Source organism: Haliotis rufescens, unplaced genomic scaffold (assembly GCF_023055435.1).
Source record: "Haliotis rufescens isolate VD_foot unplaced genomic scaffold, xgHalRufe1.0.p SCAF_6, whole genome shotgun sequence".
Classification (NCBI taxonomy): domain Eukaryota; kingdom Metazoa; phylum Mollusca; class Gastropoda; order Lepetellida; family Haliotidae; genus Haliotis; species Haliotis rufescens.
In genome coordinates this window covers 55523528-55545684 of record NW_025964334.1, presented here as the reverse complement: position 1 = coordinate 55545684, position 22157 = coordinate 55523528, and the positions used below count along the sequence as shown (strand labels likewise).

Sequence of the window (22157 nt, the reverse complement as noted above, 5' to 3'; positions counted from 1 at the left end):
GTTTCCTCAGAGATCTGGTGATATTAATATGTTATTTGTTCTTTGGTCTCAGGCACCAGTATATGCAGGGGCGGGCGGGTAGCCTAGTGGTTAAAGCGTTCACTATTCACGCCGAAGACCCGGGTTCGATTCCCGACATGGGTACAATGTGTGAAGTCCATTTCTGGTGTCCTCCGCCGTGATATTGCTGGAGTAGTGCTAAAAGTGGCGTAAAATCAAACTCACTCACTCGCTCACTCAGGCAACAGTATATGTAGGGGCGGGCGGGTAGCCTAGTGGTTAAAGCGTTCACTCGTCACGCCAAAGACCCAGGTTCGATTCCCGACATGGGTACAATGTGTGAAGTCCATTTCTGGTGTCCTCCGCCGTGATAGTGCCGGAATAGTGCTAAAAGTGGTGTAAAACCATACTCACTCACTCACTTACCAGTACATGAAGTATGAATATTCCTGGAATCTACTGTAAAACTGATGTGATATCTGAGAGGGGTCTACAGTCACCTGCAGTGTGGATTACATGACTCATCAGCGCTCTGTAGACTATAGGTCAACTCGCAGGGGATTGTGATGCTTGTCATTAGGACGATGTGACGTCAGTGGTTTTTATTCATGAATGTTGATGTTTTATGTTTTCGGGTTACACCTCGACTAAGTATTGAAACAAATTTGATTACAGACAGTCATTTTTAGAGACAGGTCGTATTCAATAACTATCAAAATATGTTTTTGATAAGGTTAGGTCAAAGGTCACACAGCTCCCTATGTGATCAGATATTTCATTCAATTGTACCACATTTGAAGAATTTTAATCATATTCACTCCTTAGTATTGTTTTTGAATCATGTTCTTTTTTGTACAAAACTCAGTTTAATATGTCTTGCATCTTTTTCACAAATTATTCTGTCACTTCAATTGTTCTGAGGGCTATTTGGCCTTTACTACTGAATAAAATGTCTGTCTGTGGAAATAATTCACTTGCCATTAATTCATCACAATGTCCCTTGTGGCTTCGTCAGGGCTGGGACGGGTAACTCGGGAACTCAGGTCGGGTGGGTCCTGAGTAGGACCCGGGTACCCACAGGACTACCCGGACCTGTGGTTGGTCATGTGATATATTGTTTAATGACAAAATCTCGCTATAGCTCACTGGTTACACTACATGTCACTAATGTTCGCATTTCTTTCTGACGATACATCCATTCTTATTGACTTGCTGCATATGTTTGAGTAAAGATAACGCTTCAGTGTACCCACGATCAGATCGTTTGATACATGTATCTAAATAGTTACTGCCTGGGCTGCGGTGAAACAATTCCCAATCAGACATCTTGTTCCCAACTCTCGAGATCTACAGTGGGTACCCGGGTAGGGTCGGGTAATAGGGGGTCGGATACCCGGGTAGTAAATTTGGACTCGTCCCAGCCCTATAAGAAACAGTTTTCCAAATATCCATCCCAGTTTTTACACTTTAGTATTGGGTTTTTGTAACATGAACATCCAGGTTAGAATTGGTCTCCAGGAACCGATGCTTGTCGTAAGAGGCGATCGGGGATCGGGTGGTCAGGTTCGGTGACTTGGTTGAAGCATGTCATCATATCCAAATTGTGTAGATCGATGCTCATGATGTCAATGATGTGTGCAGTGTTAAACAAGGAAAAAAAAATAGTTTTGAGGTTTTCGGAATTTGCATTTGTCCATAAGATGAAATTTCTTTGGTGTTTTGACAAGGTAATAATGTAACTTTCCCTTCTCGCCAGTCAAAATTCCCCCACTTCATGTACCACTTGCATCCAATGATATTGTGGAAATATTTCAAAGAGAAATGATTAAGTGCACTCCCTCTGTCTCATTTCTGTCCATTTACCTCATTCACTATCTCACTGTGCCGCCTAGTCTGTTTCACATTATTTGGGTTTCAATTGATTTGTTTTGAACCCAGGACTTTTTAGCAAAATTCATGCATGTTCATAGCCTCTGAGGGTGGTTTGGTCCCCGTTGCCAAATGATCCTGTGCTTTGAACTAACAAGATGGAAGATGTGAGAGGTTTGCAATGGGCACGGACATGTTGATAAATTCATGTATTGTGTTTTATATGATTTTATTCATCATCAGCAGGGTCAGAGAGTTAATTAATGTTTATGTAAGAAACGACACCAATGTTCTTTACATTAATGGAGATATCAACGTTAAGAACAATGTACACACTGTGTAAATCAGCATACGCAAAGTCTGCTTGTCGATTTTTATGTTTATAACTCAATAAATGCGTAAACAAATTGAAGCCAATTCTTATAAATAAATATGTCACATAACTTCACAGGCTGCATATTTAATAATAAACACCTCAAACAATGTAGCAAGCATCGTTCAGCACATATCATGTAACATAAGCTCCGCCCCTTCCATTAATAATATTTTTTTGGCTTATAGAAACCTAAAATAAGAATATTGCCTGGTTAGCCAATCAGATGTCATGGAATCACATGCAATTTATGTATTTTCGCATGATCCACAACTAAATGTAACTAGTTCTTACGCAATTGTACTTATCACTGACAAGTGGACTTTTGTACTGTTGGACCCTGTCATCATGTACCAATGTTTCAGGACAAGCCATAGTGCTGGACATAGGGCTGTGTAGTGCGCTACAGGAATGTGTATTGGCTTTGTTTGTTTGTTTGTTGTTTAACCCTGCACTCAACAATATTCCAGCTATATGATAGCAGTCTGTAAATAATCAAGTCTAGACCAGACGAACCAGTGATTGACATCATGAGCATCGATCCACGCAATAGGGATCGATGACATGCATCAACCATGTCAGCGAGCCTGATCACCTGATCCCATTAGTCGCCTCATTCAACAAGCCTTTTACGGCAAGCATGGGTTGCTGAAGACCTATTCTACGCCGGATCTTCTTTACAGACTGCTGTCATATAGCTGGAATATTGCTGAGTGCAGCGTTAAACAACAAACAAAACATTTTTAAAGCCCCCTTGTTATTCAGCCTAGGCACCTAAAAAATATATAAAAAAGTAATGCTTTTAAGCCAGTGGGCTTACATTAAATTGAAAAATTTAATTGATCTCCTGTACTGGATATTCTTCAACATGTATTGTAGCACGCGATATATATGGCCTAATTTTACAATGTTGTACCTAAGCACTGTTAGAGGTTTCTACATTTACAAGACACATTGGACCCCTATTGTAGGAGATATTCTGGATATTCAGTGAGACATTTTAAACGCATAGGGCAGACACGCATAACTACGATATTGGTTTGTTGTTAATTTTTTGACAGGTATCAATTCAATTTTCATAGTTGAAAAAGAAAATCATGCCTTATGTTAAAGTGTTAAAAAAATTGCTCTTTCATTCGATTTGTGAGTATTGTTTCATTACACATGGGATATTCATTCTTCCTGTCATTTTCGCTGTTTAAGCCCTGGGTTTATATTTGGATAAAATGTTACTCTACTTAAATAGGCAAAATCCGTAATAAGGATTACTACACACCTATGGACTTATCTTACAGTACAGCGACCCGTGAAGATTCCGGGGTAGAAAAGGTCTTCAGCAACCCATGCTTGTCGTAAAAGGCGACTAACGGGATCGGGTGGTCAGGCTCGCCGACTTGGTTGATGCATGTCATCGATCCCAATTTCGTGGATCGATGCTCATGATATCAATCACTGGATTGTCTGGTCCAGACTCAATTATTTACAGACCGCCGTCATATAGCTGGAACATTGCTGAGTGCGGCAAAAAAACAACAAACCAAACCAAAATACAGTACAGCCTTGGAGCAAGGCTATGGTGACCCCAGCAAACCACACCTAGTGCATGGAAAGTGCTGGTGTCACTTTCTTTCTCCTGTCTTGATAAATGTAGCAATTGATGTATCTGTGTTGCTGGATAAGTTGTTTACCTGGCATTTATTGCCACTTCACTTCTATATTAGGAGGAAGATATGGGTGTTATCATACCTCCATGTCAAAATGATGAGATCTGATTGGTCCATGTGATCTTGATAAAATACAGTGTAACCCACCTTGGAAGGGATTATATGTCTTATGTCCCGCCATGAACAATACAGGCAGCACATTGATTACTGAGAGACAGAATAAATTCCTTTAACCCTGCTTCCAAGTCAATGAAAGTCACTTGACATAGCATAAGCTAACCTCAGCTGGGGGCATCGGGGCATCGTCTAAGGCGCCGCGATTCGCTGTACAGAGTTGCGTCCCTTGGGCATGCCAGAAACCTATGATTGTGGGTTCGAATCCCGGTTCGCCCAAATTATGTTTCTAGGTTTGTCAGCACCATACCCATGCTCGTGGGTTTCACCGAAGTGGTAAACGTCTGAGACCTGCATCACTTCAGGCTTTCCTCCAACATTAAGCTGACACGCCGTGATATAACTGGAATAATGTTAAAAGCGGCCTTAAACCCAACTCACTCACTAACCTCAGCTCAATCGAAAAGCTGTTTTCTATCAATTTCGAATTTGTTTGAATTCTTTTACAATGTCATATTAAAACATGTCGGTAAGATAAATTCGTTGAAGCGGGATCACTCGGGGTACGTGGGTGTTATGCTTCCCTCGTTAAGTTTGATAAAACCCGACGCAGGACGCATAAAACCCGACGCAGGACGCATAAAACCCGATGTACCCCGAGTGATCCTGCTACAACTTGTACTATCCACCGGTGCTACTGCTGGCACCGTGAAGATTCCGGGGTAGAATAAGTCTTCAGCAACCCATACTTGCCGTAAAAGGTGACTATGCTTGTCGTAAAAGGCGACTAACGGGATCGGGTGGTCAGGCTCGCTGACTTGGTTGACATATGTCATCGATCCCTATTGCATGGATCGATGTTCATGATATTAATCACTGGAGTGTCAGGTCCAGACTTGATTATTTACAGACCGCTGTCATATAGCGGGAATATTGCTGAGTGCGGCGTTAAACAACAAACCAACCAACCAACCAACCAACCACTGCTGGCAGTTGCTATTTGGCTGACAATAGTGAAATGTTCTTGATTTCTGGTTAGGATCAGTGATATCTCTACTTCCTCAATGAAGGAACTGTTTGTGTTGGTTCGATTATTGGAAAATAATAAACCCTGTTCATGTTTTGTGTTTCAGGGTTAGGGTTTAATACTTATTGGTCTTATTTATTTGAGAATATGGTTTCACATTGTGGCCTTGTCCATTTGTGAGACTTCATAACGTGACATCCGAAGTAGATGAACATCAAACCATTTTTTATGTTTGTTGGATCACGGATCCACTGACCTTATTTTCTTCAAAATTAGAAGAAATCTTAATCAAAATATACTTATTTTTTTCTGCCGACTCATGACACACAATTATTTTTTTTGTAATTTCATTAGTTTTTTGCCAAATTTTCCAGTTGACGAGCCATAGAGGAAATCCTTGCAGAATAAATCTGTCCCTTTTCTTGATAGCCAGACGTTGATGAATTAACTCCCTTTGTCTACTGAGAGAAAAGCAAAAACTCTCAACTCCAGCTGACAATGGCGCTAAAGATGATAAATTCTTTTAAGCTGATGTCATCATTTTAAAAAACAATATTATTTAATCCTCCGACTTCTTCAGGCAATAATGGAAAAATGCATTGATGATTTACATGAAATATATATGAGCTGTTTGATAATCAAATTAATCTGAAACTTGAAACCTTGAAATACAGAAAGGGCAATCAAATTGGCGCTGTGTTTAAAACTGCACAGTATTTTGTGTCCTCTTAATTGCTGGCATACATCCTGATTAGAGAGTCGGTAGAGGATGAGTGATAATAGCTTTCGCACACACTCCATCAACATCAATGTAATACAACTGAATTAATGGGATTTCTACAAAAGAGTATCAGTGATATGGTGTAATAGCTTATAGTAGACTGAAAATCACAAATTACATGTCAAATAGGGTGTTTAGCCTCAGGAAAACATTTGTAACGGTTGGCATTATAGACTCTGTGATTCTAATGTGGACAGATGATAGCTAATGCAGCTTTAAACGTGTCGATGACTTTTGATGGAAATTATTTTACTTTAACGAAAAGTTAGAAAGTTGGAAAGGTTTCTTGAATTTATATGCTGTCTGTCTAACAATTCTTTCATGCAACATGCCTCATGGATTTTTTGTTGTAGGGACATGGAGCTTATCTCAAATGTTACCTTGTGTTAAGATTGTCATTATCAGAGAACAAGAAAAAATCCAATGGTAAAACTTAGTGGATTGTTTAGTTTTTATGAGGTGTTCGCTTGGGAAACTCAATTAGGAAACATTCCCCCACTGCAATTTATCATTATTTAATACCAATCGAGAAAAGTCGTTCCAGTAATAATGCTCCCTGCAGTGTGGTCACGTAGGCAAGTATTGTTTCCAATTATTGATCACGAATGTTGTTCACAAGAGACTGACTGATTACCAGCTTGATATCAGTTTAATATGTCTTGCAACTTTGTCCCAATTATTCTGTCTCTTCGATTGTTCTGACGGAAATTTGGCCTTTACTACCGAATAAAATGTCTGTCTGTGGAAATATTTCACTTGACATCAATTTATCACAACATCCCCCCTGTGGCTACATCCTGTCAAGACTTGAGATGAAGAAGAAACAGGTGTCAAAATATCCGTCCCTGATTTTACTCTTTAGCATTGGTTTGTTTTCATCCCGTGATGATCCAGTTTAGAAATGGTCTTCAGCAACCCATGCTTGTCCCCCATGAAGATCCAGTGTAGAATTGGTCTTCAGCAACCCATGCTTGTCCCCTGTGTAGATCTGGGTAAGAATTGGTCTTCAGCAACCCATGCTTGTCCCCCGTGAAAATCCAGTTTAGAATTGGTCTTCAGCAACCCATGCTTGTCCACCGTGAAGATCCAATTTAGAATTGGTCTTCAGCAACCCATGCTTGTCCACCGTGAAGATCCAATTTAGAATTGGTCTTCAGCAACCCATGCTTGTCCACCGTGAAGACCCAGTTTAGAAATGGTCTTCAGCAACCCATGCTTGTTCCCCGTTAAGATCCAGTTTAGAAATAGTCTTCAGCAACCCTTTCTTGTCCCCCAGCTTTGCATCAGATACAGGGGATCAATTCTTCTCTGCTCAGAAATGTGTAAATGTGAAAACAAAATGAATGTGTGTACTACTTCCAGCACATCCATACCCTGACACACAACTTGATAATTACTGAGTGCATTCTATCAGTACTGTGGCAGAGTACTTCCTTATCTTTGGTGAGTTATGTGGATAACTTCAGTTACTACATATACATAGTATTTGGATGCATACATAGTACACGACTACATATGAAGATCAAAGTTTTGATGTGTGGTTAAATGTATTCATTGTTCCCAAAATATTCAGTTTCATGCAACACTGTCAACCACTGGGTTGCACTTCCAGGCCTGATACAGTTTCATTTCAATAACTATCATCACATTATTCACTCACTCTTAAATGGGTATCAGCTTCTGAGCTACAAATATGACACTCTGCTTTTCAAGCATAGAAGGTGGATGTTTAATCTTCGTATCAAATTATTTCATATTTAACAATGATAATGCTTATCACCTGAACTAGTTGAGCTGAAGAACCTTTGGTTAGGAGCATATGATTTTCAGTTGAATTAATATGTCATGTATGTGCACAGGATGATTATGATTATGGAAAAGGCTTTGTCGCTTCTCTGTTTCCCAACTGAGCATTGTTTTGACATGGGAAATTGGATTGTCAGAAACCAAGGCATTGTGATCAAAGGGTTGTTTTTTGTTCTGAATCCTGCATGATCTGTGCCACTGCTGGGGATTCCTTTGTTGAATAAGCCTCTTGCTTGTCACAGAAGTCAACTTCATTGAGAGCAGTGGCTGCAGTGTTTTATCTAGATCATCACGGCATGAATCCTTGAATCGGAGGCCACTGTGATGGGGCTGTACATAATTACTGACTGTGGCCTTAAACAACAATCACCCACTTAATTATTGTTCAGACCCGTGAAGATCCGGGGTAGAATAGGTCTTCAGCAACCCATGCTTGCCGTAAAAGGCAACTATGCTTGTCGTAAGAGGCGACTAATAGGATCGGTTGGTTAGGCTCACTGACTTGATTGATGCATGTCATGCGATAAACCCAACTCACTCACTCACTCATGCACACATAAATACACTCACTCACGTTAAGACTTAATTGATGGTATGTGTTGTTTCCCAATCTCAGCATTAAAGGGATAAAACAAGGATGGTTGTCTTGGAGTAAGTATTCTTTGTCTGATTGGGATATCCATGTAAAACTGTGCCATGGTATCTCAGTTGGATAGCACTATAATACCCTCAAGCTTGGACTAGTGCAAGTAACCACATACATGTGCTATATAGGTGAAATAATCTAGACTGGACCTTGAACCTCATAAAATGTATAATGGGTGGCCACAGTTACGACGTATCAATGCTATTAATGGCCAGGTACACCAGCGTTAGAAAATGGCACTAGTCCTTAGCCCTTACCAAACTGACAAATAGTTGAGGTATCATAAGGACTGGTAGAAATTTGCCATTTTTAGGGGAATTGCTATATGTCATCATGATAAGGACTTAGATGAGTGGGCCAGAAATGTTAGTTTCTATCACTGTACACAACTATTATTGAAGACCAACTTAAATAATAACAATGCTAATCTCTTCACAGATTATGAATCTGGATATTGAATGTTGTGTCTAGATGGATGGGATCTTCAAAAAAACCTATTCTTAGAAGAGAAATCCATTCTGTGAGCTCACGGTTCTTAGTTCGATGCATATTAGGTAAATGTTGCTTGTCTGTCAAGTAGAGAGACCTGTTCCTCATCATACATGTCAGAAATGACATATCAGTGGAAGGAGGTAGCTCCTTGGAAGAATAAGTGTCATTATTGTAACATTAGCGAGACTTGATGGCAGATGGGAATTGGAGGGATGTTTATGAACCATCTCGGAACCCTGCATCATGTTGTCTGATTTGATGGAGCTAGCCGTTACCAGAGACCAAGGCATTTACCCACCCAGCGTGTACTCTACTGTTCTATAACCAAACGTTACCTGAGACCAAGGCATTTACCCACCCATTGTGGACTCTACTGTTCTATAACCAATCATTACCTGAGACCAAGGCATTTACCCACCCAGCGTGTACTCTACTGTTCTATAACCAAACGTTACCTGAGACCAAGGCATTTACCCACCCAGCGTGTACTCTACTGTTCTATAACCAAACGTTACCTGAGACCAAGGCATTTACCCACCCAGCGTGTACTCTACTGTTCTATAACCAAACGTTACCTGAGACCAAGGCATTTACCCACCCAGCGTGTACTCTACTGTTCTATAACCAAACGTTACCTGAGACCAAGGCATTTACCCACCCAGCGTGTACTCTACTGTTCTATAACCAAACGTTACCTGAGACCAAGGCATTTACCCACCCAGCGTGTACTCTACTGTTCTATAACCAAACGTTACCTGAGACCAAGGCATTTACCCACCCAGCGTGTACTCTACTGTTCTATAACCAAACGTTACCTGAGACCAAGGCATTTACCCACCCAGCGTGTACTCTACTGTTCTATAACCAAACGTTACCTGAGACCAAGGCATTTACCCACCCAGTGTGTACTCTACTGTTCTATAACCAAACGTTACCTGAGACCAAGGCATTTACCCACCCAGTGTGTACTCTACTGTTCTATAACCAATCGTTACCAGAGACCAAGGCATTTACCCACCCAGCGTGTACTCTACTGTTCTATAACCAAACGTTACCTGAGACCAAGGCATTTACCCACCCAGCGTGTACTCTACTGTTCTATAACCAAACGTTACCTGAGACCAAGGCATTTACCCACCCAGCGTGTACTCTACTGTTCTATAACCAAACGTTACCTGAGACCAAGGCATTTACCCACCCAGCGTGTACTCTACTGTTCTATAACCAAACGTTACCTGAGACCAAGGCATTTACCCACCCAGCGTGTACTCTACTGTTCTATAACCAAACGTTACCTGAGACCAAGGCATTTACCCACCCAGCGTGTACTCTACTGTTCTATAACCAAACGTTACCTGAGACCAAGGCATTTACCCACCCAGCGTGTACTCTACTGTTCTATAACCAAACGTTACCTGAGACCAAGGCATTTACCCACCCAGCGTGTACTCTACTGTTCTATAACCAAACGTTACCTGAGACCAAGGCATTTACCCACCCAGCGTGTACTCTACTGTTCTATAACCAAACGTTACCTGAGACCAAGGCATTTACCCACCCAGCGTGTACTCTACTGTTCTATAACCAAACGTTACCTGAGACCAAGGCATTTACCCACCCAGCGTGTACTCTACTGTTCTATAACCAAACGTTACCTGAGACCAAGGCATTTACCCACCCAGCGTGTACTCTACTGTTCTATAACCAAACGTTACCTGAGACCAAGGCATTTACCCACCCAGCGTGTACTCTACTGTTCTATAACCAAACGTTACCTGAGACCAAGGCATTTACCCACCCAGCGTGTACTCTACTGTTCTATAACCAAACGTTACCTGAGACCAAGGCATTTACCCACCCAGCGTGTACTCTACTGTTCTATAACCAAACATTACCTGAGACCAAGGCATTTACCCACCCAGCGTGTACTCTACTGTTCTATAACCAAACGTTACCTGAGACCAAGGCATTTACCCACCCAGCGTGTACTCTACTGTTCTATAACCAAACGTTACCTGAGACCAAGGCATTTACCCACCCAGCGTGTACTCTACTGTTCTATAACCAAACGTTACCTGAGACCAAGGCATTTACCCACCCAGTGTGTACTCTACTGTTCTATAACCAAACGTTACCTGAGACCAAGGCATTTACCCACCCAGTGTGTACTCTACTGTTCTATAACCAATCCTTACCAGAGACCAAGGCATTTACCCACCCAGTGTGTACTCTACTGTTCTATAACCAATCGTTACCAGAGACCAAGGCATTTACCTACCCAGCGTGTACTCTACTATTCTATAACCAATCGTTACCAGAGACCAAGGCATTTACCTACCCAGCGTGTACTCTACCATTCTATAACCAATCGTTACCAGAGACCAAGGCATTTACCTACCCAGCGTGTACTCTACCATTCTATAACCAATCGTTACCAGAGACCAAGGCATTTACCTACCCAGCGTGTACTCTACTGTTCTATAACCAATCGTTACCAGAGACCAAGGCATTTACCCACCCAGCGTGTACTCTACTGTTCTATAACCAATTGTTACCAGAGACCAAGGCATTTACCTACCCAGTGTGTACTCTACTGTTCTATAACCAATCGTTACCTGAGACCAAGGCATTTACCTACCCAGCGTGTACTCTACTGTTCTATAACCAAACGTTACCTGAGACCAAGGCATGTACCCACATAGCATGTACTTTAATGTTCTATTACCAATCTTCTGTAACAGTTCTATCACCAATAATTACCCACACATGGTCAAGTTGATTGTCTCATTGTTATCTTTATAATTTGGTCTAAATACAAGTTATAATTAAAACTAATCAACTAAACATGAATCACTAATCAAGAAACGAAACAATAACCAGTTTGTAATATTAAAACCATGGATGATGTACAAGGACTTAAATACACTGTTGTGTTGTTATGTGTAACACCCAGCCCATCAAATACCTTCATTGTACTTAATTGGCATCCTTCCTGTTTATATAAATCATGTTGGTTTCCTTGTAATATTGATTTGTTTTTACATTAATCCTGCCTTTTGTCAACATATCAGCAAGTACATATTGACTCAATACTCTCAATCAGTATTCACCTGATGGAGGGACAAGAAATAGCTCTGAAATGTTTCAACAATAAACTAGTTACCGATGAATGTTTTTTGTCTTCGTGATGTTGCATATTGTCTGAATAATTGGTTAGAAATTAGAACTAATCGCCACCACAAAAAAAACATTCGACAGGAGATGTTGCCATTTTATTGTAAAAAAATGCAAATAATGTCTCACCTTTTAAGAAGGTTTTCAGATATATTTTAATGCATTCAGAACACACCAAAGTAAAGGAATAAATTACCCCCCAGATTTATTGTATCGTTTTTTAAGTTTATTTTGGAAACAGCGAATACTTAAAACTTGCTCACCATGAAGCAAGTGCTGCAGAGGACAGGGTGATTAAACCTGTACCAGACAAGTGTTCTTTCATTGGTTGTGTGAGTCCTGGCTGGTCCTCATGGTTATTGGGATGTGTTCCATGGTTGGTCCACATGGTTATTGGGATGTGTTCCATGGTTGGTCCACATGGTTATTGGGATGTGTTCCATGGTTGGTCCTCATGGTTATTGGGATGTGTTCCATGGTTGGTCCTCATGGTTATTGGGATGTGTTCCATGGTTGGTCCTCATGGTTATTGGGATGTATTCCATGGCTAGTCCACATGGTTATTGGGATGTATTCCATGGCTGGTCCACATGGTTATTGGGATGTCTTCCATGGATGGTCCAAATGGTTATCGGGATGTGTTCCATGGATGGTCCAAATGGTTATCGGGATGTGTTCCATGGATGGTCCACATGGTTATCGGGATGTGTTCCATGGCTGGTCCACATGGTTATTAGGATGTGTTCCATGGTTGGTCCACATGGTTATTGGGATGTATTCCATGGCTGGTCCACATGGTTATTAGGATGTGTTCCATGGTTGGTCCACATGGTTATTGGGATGTATTCCATGGTTGGTCCACATGGTTATTGGGATGTGTTCCATGGTTGGTCCACATGGTTATTGGGATGTATTCCATGGTTGGTCCACATGGTTATTAGGATGTGTTCCATGGTTGGTCCACATGGTTATTGGGATGTATTCCATGGTTGGTCCACATGGTTATCGGGATGTGTTCCATGGCTGGTCCACATGGTTATTAGGATGTGTTCCATGGTTGGTCCACATGGTTATTGGGATGTATTCCATGGCTGGTCCACATGGTTATTAGGATGTGTTCCATGGTTGGTCCACATGGTTATTGGGATGTATTCCATGGTTGGTCCACATGGTTATTGGGATGTGTTCCATGGTTGGTCCACATGGTTATTGGGATGTATTCCATGGTTGGTCCACATGGTTATTAGGATGTGTTCCATGGTTGGTCCACATGGTTATTGGGATGTATTCCATGGTTGGTCCACATGGTTATTGGGATGTGTTCCATGGCTGGTCCTCATGGTTATTGGGATGTGTTCCATGGCTGGTCCACATGGTTATTGGGATGTGTTCCATGGCTGGTCCACATGGTTATTAGGATGTGTTCCATGGTTGGTCCACATGGTTATTGGGATGTATTCCATGGTTGGTCCACATGGTTATTGGGATGTGTTCCATGGCTGGTCCTCATGGTTATTGGGATGTGTTCCATGGCTGGTCCACATGGTTATTGGGATGTTTTCCATGTGCTGCTGAACACTGTTGAGGCTGTGCTGTGAAAATGGAGATGGTTCTGGCAGATATTAAAAATACAAAGCTTCATCAACTAATTCAAATTTCAGTAATTCTCCGTTTATTGAATTTTCACAATTGTTGTAATAGTTACTGAAATGAGTGGCAAGCTACTCAATCTCCATTCCTGACTTTTCCTGTAATTTATCGATACATCCTTGATAATTTTAGTAACGTTTTGAGAGACAAGTGTTTTCCTTGGATGATCGAGATACACATATACCTTTTTTTAGCAGCTATAATCACATGGTTAATAAAGTCATGTTTAAAGTTATGTCTCTACTGTAAGTATTCAAATTCTGAAACGATCTTAATGTTCACGTCCAGAAGTGTATTTAAGTAGACAGTCAATTCATTCTAGATTTGTTTCACAAATGATTTTTATCCCACTTGCTTGAATAATTATAACTATTTGACTTGGGGGTACAAGTTTCATAGTTGCCTTCCTTTGCCGTGCCAGGATCTGCTGGTTTGGGTTTACAAAATCACATATTTTCTCTGATTATTGGTCTGTTTGACTATGCCAATTGGTGTGTGGAGTTCCAAAGCATTAAACGTCACTTCAGGTTTTCTTGCACATTAATGTGGCACACCTTGATATGACTGAAATAATATACTAAGTGTCTCTACCATGAAGATCTGGGGTAGAATAGGTCTTCAGCAATCCATGCTTGCCATAACAGGCGACTATGCTTGAGCTAAGAGCCGACTAACGGGATCGGGTGGTCAGACTAACTGACTTGGTTGATGCATGTCATCATATCCCAGTTGTGTGGATCAATGCTCATGATGTCAGTCACTGGAAAGTCTGGTCCAGAATTGATTATGTTACCGACCGCCGTCATATGGATGGAATATTGTGGAGTGCGGCATTAAACAACAAACAAACTAAATGGTCTCAAACTAGGTTCACCAACGACTAGGTTTAATTTAAGGTTGTCCTGGGTTCCTCAGAGTATATATGCAAGGGTTAAGTGCCACATGTAGCCAGGACAAGTAGGTAGCAATCGTATGAACCCATCTACCCGCCACAGACATTGCAGGGTCAGCCACAGTCATTACCATATAAGGCATGTAGGTCAACATGAAGCAACCAAGGATCAACACAATCATCCGTAATAACCTCACTTCCTGTGAGGAGAATGCTGCACTTGGCATCTGCTCCTTCGACTTGGCGTCTGCCTCTTCCTTGAAATTAGCTATCTTCTGCTTGGATTTCTTGTAGGTGTAAAAGATTGACGCATAACTCCAGAAAATAATTGGAACAGATGTCACCAGAAGGATTCCACACATGAACAGAACGTAATTGTCGTTGCGGATAACGGCACAGTATTTTTTGTCCAAGTTGTAACCGAACTGCCCCCATATTTCAGCCAGTGGGAGGATGAGGAGCAAGGAGTAAAATGTCCAGCTGAAAATTATCATCACTGAATTGTTTAGGCGGTTGTCATAGATGGTCATGTAGGTCACTGGGTGCACGACCTTGAAGTAGCGGTTGAGGGTCAGAAGGATGAGGGCGTTGATCTCCGCACAGACGTTGGCATACATGAGATAGGCAAAGACTTTACAGAAGGTGTTGCCATATATCCATCCATTGAAGAAGGAGTTGACGGCGAGGAGTGGCAGCAGGATGGAGGAGCTGAGAAGGTTGTTGATGCAGAGGTTCAGGAGGTAAAGGTTACAGGTCAACTGCTTCGTGCGCTTCCGTGTCAGTTTGTAGATGGTGAAACTGTTTCCTATGATCCCGCTGACAGCAATGGTGAGAGAGCAGACTGAGTGTGTCACTCGGAGACCAGTTGACAGTGTGTCCTGTGTCAGGGTCGAGTTCACTGTGGTGACCATCTTGTTTCTGGAAGGGAATTAAGGGAATCATAAAGCTCTGAGGACTTACATTACCAATACCAGATTGCCGATGTCTTACTTCCACGACCATAACCGAGGAGGAGTGCTCTACCTCACTTATAAACCGTCTAAATGCAAGAAATAACAGAAAAAATAAGAAAACATTGAAATGTCTCGTGAAACAATAGTGTGTCGCAGTATAAAAGGAATGCAACCAAAGCGTGTAAGAGAAGAAACACGTGCAGCATAGACAAAACTAAGTCATGACATCTAAAACAGAACATTCTTTCCCCTCCTGCCCCGGTGGCCCAGTGGGAAAACAGTGGGTTACAAAACTGAACATGATATGTGGGGTTGAAGGTTCGATTCCCGTCAAACATAATTAAAAAGTTCCAATTCTTCTCTTCCATTTTAGAACATGTTTGAAATCCAAATCCATCTGCTAATCAAATCAGCAGGTCTTACAAACAAAGAGGAGGATCTCATACAAGGTCTGACTAGGAAAAAGTAAAACCTCATCCCCGAGATGAGGTCTTACTTGGAAAAAGTAAAAACTTCCAAGAGGTTATTCTGAGATAGAAAGATATAGACAATACAAGGGCAAAAGTGACAGTAGGTTTATAATGAAGAGTCAGGCAACATCACTGATATGTTTAGATGATTGCATGTTGTTTGGTCATGAGTTCACAGTGGTGGCACCACCTCCGTGGTCCAGTGGTAGAGCGTCTGCCCAGAGAGAGGAAGGTCGGGGTTCGATCCCCGGCCGCGTCATACCAAAAGACGATAAAAGATGGTACTTGTTGTTACCCTGTCTGGCACTCGGCATTAAGGGGCTAAAACAAGCACTGGTTGGCTTGGAGTCACTATATTGTGTCTGAGTGGGGTATTCATGTTAAACTGCGGCATGGTATCTCAGTGGGCTAGCACTATAAATCGGCATCAGTCCGAACTAGTACAAGCAGCCACACACACACACACGTGCATGCACGTCGCTATATAAGTGCAATTATCTTTGGACGCGACGTTAAACCCCATTTCACCTCGCCTCACAGCTGTGGCCAGTTGTTTCAGAAGGGATTGTGATGAAGGGTTGAGCTATTTCACTGAAATGTTTAGATGATAAGTAATGTTTCATATGAATTAGAATTCATGTTGTTTCTTGATGGAATGTGATGAAGGGTTATATCACTGAAACTTTAAAATGTTTCAATGCTTGACATCAAAACAGTCGTAACTGATGGGACAATAACGGTACAATGTTAGCATGTGTGGTCATCATGAAAATGGGTTTGAACTTACGTTTAAAGTTTTTTTTCTAAATTTAAAACTGTTCAGATATATGACAGAACCAATACAGATGATAACAAAAACAGTGCAATAATGATTCAAATGCATTTTGGAACCCGTGAAGATCCGGGGTAGAATAGGTCTTTAGCAACCCATGCTTGCCGTAAAAGGCGACTATGCTTGTCATAAGAGGCAACCAACGGGATCGGATGGTCAGGCTCACTGACTTGGTTGATATATTCCAATTGCGTGGATCGATGTTCATGATGTCAATCACTGGATTGTCTGGTCCAGACTGGATTATTTAGAGACTGCCATCATATAGCTGGACTATTGTCCGAGTGCAGCATTAATCAACAAACAAAACAAACAAACAAATACAGCAACACAAGTTGTCTCACCTTGGCTTCTGTCCGTGTCAGTGGATGTTCTGCAACTGAAAGTCTTGCCCTGCTGCACACAACTTCCATCACAAGTGTTGTCACTGACGACAACAAAATCTTTCATCTTTCCATACTCATCCTTTGATTCAGTTGTGTCAGGAACATATTTCTGGTCATTTCCTCCGTGGACTTGTGTTGAAAGTCCCCTTGACCCACTCACCCAGACCAGAATAAACTTTTTTCATTGATGTCTCCTTGAGAACCCATTAGCAAGATAGAGGTGGATCATTCGTACTGATGAATCTGGATTCTTTTATATTGTTATATCTATATCTCCTTGACCAAGAAATATATGAAAAGATATTCGATTTCTTCCATATTGCAGTATTCTTCAGAATACGTGCAGTGGGTAGCCTAGTGGTTAAGGCGTTTGCTCATCACACCGCAGGCCCAGGTTTGATGTCCCACATGGGTACAGTGTGTGAAGCCCATTTCTGGTGTCCCCCACTGTGATATTGCTGGAATATTGCTAAAAGTGGCATAAAACCATACTCAATCAATCTTTAGAATACTCAGTGAATAAGAACTTCATGTCGATTCAGAATATGATGGAGGCTTGGCACAAGCTGTCTCAGACAATGTCCTGTGACATATGTTTAGGTGTTCTTTACTTGTCTTTTCCTAATTTACAAATAGAGTAACACTTAAGTCAGGCAAGTTGGCAAGCCTCCAAGTTTAAATATTTACCAAGTAGCCATATGACTACAAGTATTTTTTTCCAGGTAGCCAGTGGTAAAATCTGTAAATGTCAAGCCAATATTGTAGGTAGCCAAAAGCAATGATCTTTTATCAAATAACTATTATATATGTACAAGTCATAGCACTAATCTTGGAATCGTATATTAGTGGAAACTGTACCTGAGTTTTGTTATTTGTGACTCTAACAATGATGCAATTTATGTTACTAGATTATATAGGTATATCCCTGCTTATCCAATAAATTATCCACTAAAATAAAATACTAATTTCATCAATATTTATGTATTTCGGTTCATTGTTGACTTTAGAAGGCGTTGTTTGTGAGTACAATTAGTAGCAGACAATTGTGTCTACATATGTGTAGCAATAGAAGATAGCCACAAGATATTTTTCAAGGTAGTCAATTGGCTACCTCTGAATTATAGACAGTACACAAATTGAAACTTAGGTCGCATTGGCAGCCGTTTTAGTCACAACTTTGAGGCCTGGTTGGTATTCAAAGTTATATTGTCCTTGGTCATGTTTACAGATCAAATCCAAGACTTGGGTCAATGTTTTCCCCTGTCCGTCTGCCCATTAGTTCAGGGCAGTTGTGTAAGTACCACATTCAGTATGGCTTTCCGAAACAATTACTGGAGTGATCTAGCTCTCCACATTTGCCATAACAATCTGTGTACTGGGAGCTGTGAGGGACAATCAAACAAAGCTGCTTCACTGTGTTGTGTTACATCCATTAATAAACATCTAACAGTATTGACCGGGTACAAGCGCTCCTTATCTTCCAGGAAAGCCATCAGCCCTGTTTGAACATCTGGATTTGGCCATCAATACATCAATTCGTCATGATTTACAAAATCATGCATGAGCTACAGTATTGTTAGCTAACCTGGCCCTAATAACACTACACATGATTTGTTATTTCCAGGATTAATGGGTGAAATAGGATTGCATGATGTATGAGTTGTAGGTAATGTGTTCGCCCTCTGTTTCAGTTCCGCATGCCAACCTGTATATTCTGCTGAACCCAGTGAGGCTCACCCTGGACTTTCTAACCCTGCTCTGGACCAACTACTTCATGCTCAGTCTCTCACAGAATCTGGTAAGCTGGTCCTCTAGGACCCCATCTTCCCGAGGCAAGCGTGTCCACTAGCCTATATCAAAGCCTAGTTTCTACCCTTGCCACATCAAGGCCACTTTTCTTGGTTTGACCCTGGCGCCACCTTGCGTAGATCACAAGTTGTGCCCCTTGTAATGAAAACATGATATCTAGCCAGATAGCTGTTCTTGTCTCGTATAGCTTCACAAAGATGGCGACTACCTAGTCGATCCGATAAAGAAAACATTCCCGATTTCATCACACAAAAACACAGGCAATCGTTTAGGGGTTTTGAAGATGAAAAAGAGATATTCACGTAAACAAAGACAGGCAGCGGTTAATCACTTTCATACGAAGGTGTACCAGTCGTGGATGTTGATTTTGTGAAACGTTCTCTGATTGGACTATCGATATGTGAGATAGTCCAATCATATTTAGTACAGGAAAGTGGGCTTGATGACGCAAGGGTGGAAACAAGACTTTGAAAAACAGGCTAGTGGACGTTCTTGCCTCAGGAAGATGCTAGGATCCATTCTTGTAAAGTATTGGAGTGCCCTGTGTGTAATCCAAGACACCCAGCCACAACTTTGGTTTCAGGAGACTGCATGTGCTCACATTAAGAATTGAACATCATTTACATTGTCAATTAACTGAGGAACATAGGGTCCTCTTCTGACCAGAGGATCATTGGATGGCATCCTTTCCTTGTTCACTTATGATAGGGATGACCTCTTTGATGACATGGACAAGTTGTCCTCTTCCTGATCAGAAATTAAATGTATGAAATCCTTACCTTGATAGTTTATGACATGGACAAGTTGTCAACTTCCTGATCAGAAGTCCAATGGATGACATCCCTAGCTTGATAGCTTATGATAGGTATGACCTCTCTGATGACATGGACAAGTTGTCCTCTTCCTGATCAGAAATTAAATGTATGACATCCTTACCTTGATAGCTTATGATAAGGATGACCTCTCTGATGACATGGACAAGTTGTCCTCTTCCTGATCAGAAATTAAATGTATGACATCCTTACCTTGATAGCTTATGATAGGGATGACCTCTCTGATGACATGGACAAGTTGTCCTCTTCCTGATCAGAAATTAAATGTATGACATCCTTGCCTTGATAGCTTATGATAGGGATGACCTCTTTGATGACATGGACAAGTTGACCTCTTCCTGATCAGAAATTAAATGTATGACATCCTTACCTTGATAGCTTATGATAGGGATGACCTCTCTGATGACATGGACAAGTTGTCCTCTTCCTGATCAGAAATTAAATGTATGACATCCTTGCCTTGATAGCTTATGATAGGGATGACCTCTTTGATGACATGGACAAGTTGACCTCTTCCTGATCAGAAATTAAATGTATGACATCCTTACCTTGATAGCTTATGATAGGGATGACCTCTTTGGTGACATGGACAAGCTGTCCTCTTCCTGATCAGAAATTAAATGTATGACATCCTTACCTTGATAGCTTATGATAGGGATGACCTCTTTGATGACATGGACAAGTTGTCCTCTTCCTGATCAGAAATTAAATGTATGACATCCATGCCTTGATAGCTTATGATAGGGATGACCTCTTTGATGACATGGACAAGAAGTCCTCTTCCTGATCAGAAATTAAATGTATGACATCCTTACCTTGATAGCTTATGATAAGGGTGACCTCTTTGGTGACATGGACAAGTTGTCCTCTTCCTGATCAGAAATTGAATGTATGACATCCTTACCTTGATAGCTTATGATAAGGGTGACCTCTTTGGTGACATGGACAAGTTGTCCTCTTCCTGATCAGAAATTAAATGTATGACATCCTTGCCTTGATAGCTTATGATAGGGATGACCTCTTTGATGACATGGACAAGTTGACCTCTTCCTGATCAGAAATTAAATGTATGACATCCTTACCTTGATAGCTTATGATAGGGATGACCTCTTTGGTGACATGGACAAGCTGTCCTCTTCCTGATCAGAAATTAAATGTATGACATCCTTACCTTGATAGCTTATGATAGGGATGACCTCTTTGATGACATGGACAAGTTGTCCTCTTCCTGATCAGAAATTAAATGTATGACATCCATGCCTTGATAGCTTATGATAGGGATGACCTCTCTGATGACATGGACAAGTTGTCCTCTTCCTGATCAGAAATTGAATGTATGACATCCTTACCTTGATAGCTTATGATAGGGATGACCTCTTTGATGACATGGACAAGTTGTCCTCTTCCTGATCAGAAGTCCAATGGATGACATCCCTAACTTGATAGCATATGATAGGTATAAACTCATTGGTCATCTGGTCAAAGTACACTGTTCCTGATCAAAACATCCACTGATCAGCTGTCAGCCTACTATCAAGGATAACCAAGTGGCACCTCCCCAGAACAAGGTTGGAGCCAGAGCCACATCTTGGGAAACAGAACAACAAACAAGAACTATAAAACCCAATTGATCCTGGATTTTGTTTTTGACATGTTATAAAGGTGTCGTTGGGGGAAGTTAATACAATCTATTCACTTTCACTGTTAGCAGGTTATATATAGTGTTTGGTGTGCATGCTCTTCTTAAAGATTGATAATAAAAAAGGACCTTTTGGGGTTTTCCTAATATTGGTGCAATGTTGCAAGACATGCTCCTCCCTCTAGCCTGATGTACTGGTACTTGCAGGAACTGGATGATCAGACTTCTGCCCGGAAAGAACATGTGGACATCAAGGTGGAGGCCGTCATGCCCCGGGTATGTGCAGTCCTTGTTTCAGTCAGGCAGTTATAACTGTACTCTATCAAAGTGGACCCGTGAATCCGGGGTAGAATAGGTCCTAAGCAACCTATGCTTGCTGCAAAAGGCGACTATGCTTGTCTTAAAAGGCGATAAACGGGATCGGGTGGTCAGGCTCGCTGACTTGGTTGATACATGTCATTGATCCCAATTGCATGGATTGATGCTCATGATGTCAATCACTGGATTGTCTGGTCCAGACGCGATTATTTTACAGACCGCCGTCATATAGCTGGAATATGGCTGAGTGCGGCGTTAAACAACAAACAAACAATATATCAAAGCTTTGTAATTTATGAATTAAGTGGGTCAGGGAAAACAAAGTTTTGGTAAGATCATTAGTTCTTTACTTTCTTCACTGAAAACGTTTTAGCTCCCATTGAGCTTGAGTCCTGGGTCGGTCATCTGTCTGTCCACCCATCCAACTGT

The 22157-nt window shown here is 41.2% G+C and overlaps 1 protein-coding gene across 2 annotated transcripts in view; it reads left to right on the top strand.

Annotated features, from left to right (window-relative positions):
• LOC124146866 (UHRF1-binding protein 1-like) overlaps positions 1-22157 on the top strand; it is a 140437-nt gene that overhangs the window by 102537 nt on the left and 15743 nt on the right. For both annotated transcript variants that reach the window (XM_046517381.2, XM_046517380.2), the window contains 2 exons: positions 18821-18927; positions 21618-21686. In XM_046517381.2, coding sequence (XP_046373337.2) covers positions 18821-18927; positions 21618-21686 — 176 coding nt within the window. The remainder of the gene's footprint in view (positions 1-18820; positions 18928-21617; positions 21687-22157) is intronic.